Source organism: Nicotiana tabacum, chromosome 16, assembly GCF_000715075.1.
Source record: "Nicotiana tabacum cultivar K326 chromosome 16, ASM71507v2, whole genome shotgun sequence".
NCBI lineage: Eukaryota > Viridiplantae > Streptophyta > Magnoliopsida > Solanales > Solanaceae > Nicotiana > Nicotiana tabacum.
Window position 1 is genome coordinate 117872336 of NC_134095.1, and position 1288 is coordinate 117873623.

At 42.4% G+C, this 1288-nt stretch overlaps 1 protein-coding gene across 1 annotated transcript; it reads right to left on the minus strand.

Moving 5' to 3' along the window:
* Nucleotides 1-419: 419 nt before the first annotated feature.
* LOC142170377 (uncharacterized) lies at nt 420-1055 on the minus strand. The gene has a single exon (XM_075232274.1). It carries the CDS (start codon nt 1053-1055, stop codon nt 420-422), a length of 636 nt encoding a protein of 211 aa, XP_075088375.1.
* Nucleotides 1056-1288: the final 233 nt, after the last annotated feature.

A 1288-nucleotide genomic window follows, 5' to 3' on the forward strand; every position in this document is an offset into this window, starting at 1 on the left:
CGTCCAACATAACCCTTTTCACGTAGTACCCTTCACATTTGACTGTCGGGTGCAGGGCTTTGTTATGCGCGGTCTCTTCTGGGGGCAAGTCAATCATATATTGATCATCTGTATTGCTTGGTCTTGGCATAAATAGCCCTATTTGATCATATGTTGACTGTTATCCCATTCCCGACTACCCCCGATAGCTCGAGGCCGAGCTAGATATCAACCCCGAGGCCCTGCATCGACCAGTTTGAAGCCCGGCCAGCAAGCCCCTCAGTTTGATTACTGTCCCATTTTAGCTTGTATCTCTTCGTTAAACTTCATACTCTTAGCATCAACTGCTATAACAACTAGCATAAAAATAGATCACGTATTTTTATAATCCCATTTACAAATTTAATTGGATTTACCATTTTCACGGTAAACATCATTCTCTAAGGTGGAATAGATATAGGCTTAGTGCCTGGGAGTAGATCAATTCTAAAGTCAATCTCTCTATCGGAAGGGACTCCGGAAAGATCTTTGGGAAACACTTCTGGGAACTCATTTACAATTGGTACCAACTGGAGAGTGGGAATCTGAGCATCTGCATCCTTAACTCGAACCAGGTGATAGATATACCCTTTGGAGATAATCTTTCTGGTCTTAAGATAAGAAATAAACCTACACCTTGGTGCTACTACAACACCCTTCCATTCTAAGACCGGTTCACCAGGAAATTCAAAACTTAATATTTTGGTTCTACAACCCACCGTGGCATAACAGGACTCTAACCAATCCATGCCCATGATTACATCGAAGTCTACCATCTCCAATTCTACTAAGTCTGTTGCAATAAGACGATGATACACTTTGATTGGACATCCCCTATAGATACATCTTGTTATAACTGATTCTCCAACTGGGGTGGATACTTCAAAAGGTTCACACAACTTTTCTGGTTCTATCCCAAATTTCTTAGCAATATATGGAGTTACATAAGATAGGGTGGATCCCGGATCTATAAGAGCATAGACGTCAAAAGTGAATATCGTTAGCATACTTGTGATAACATCTCCCCGAGACTCCATATCCTAATGGTCTACCAGGGCGTACAAGCGATTTCGACCACCGCCTGCATTACTAGACTTTACTGCACCACACCCTTGTTAGGCCTGAGAGTTATCAAGGGCTACTGAATTAGTGGACTGAGCTACATTGCTTATATTATTCTGCTTTGCTGATGGACAATCCCTCAAGAAGTATCCCTGTTGACCGCACCCAAAGCAACCATTTGTGCCCAAACAACACACCCCTAGATGTT

What these genes read in the sequence shown, in the direction of transcription:
- LOC142170377 (XM_075232274.1), bottom strand. Translation starts at nt 1,055, where the DNA reads ATGGAGTCTCGGGGAGATGTTATCACAAGTATGCTAACGATATTCACT.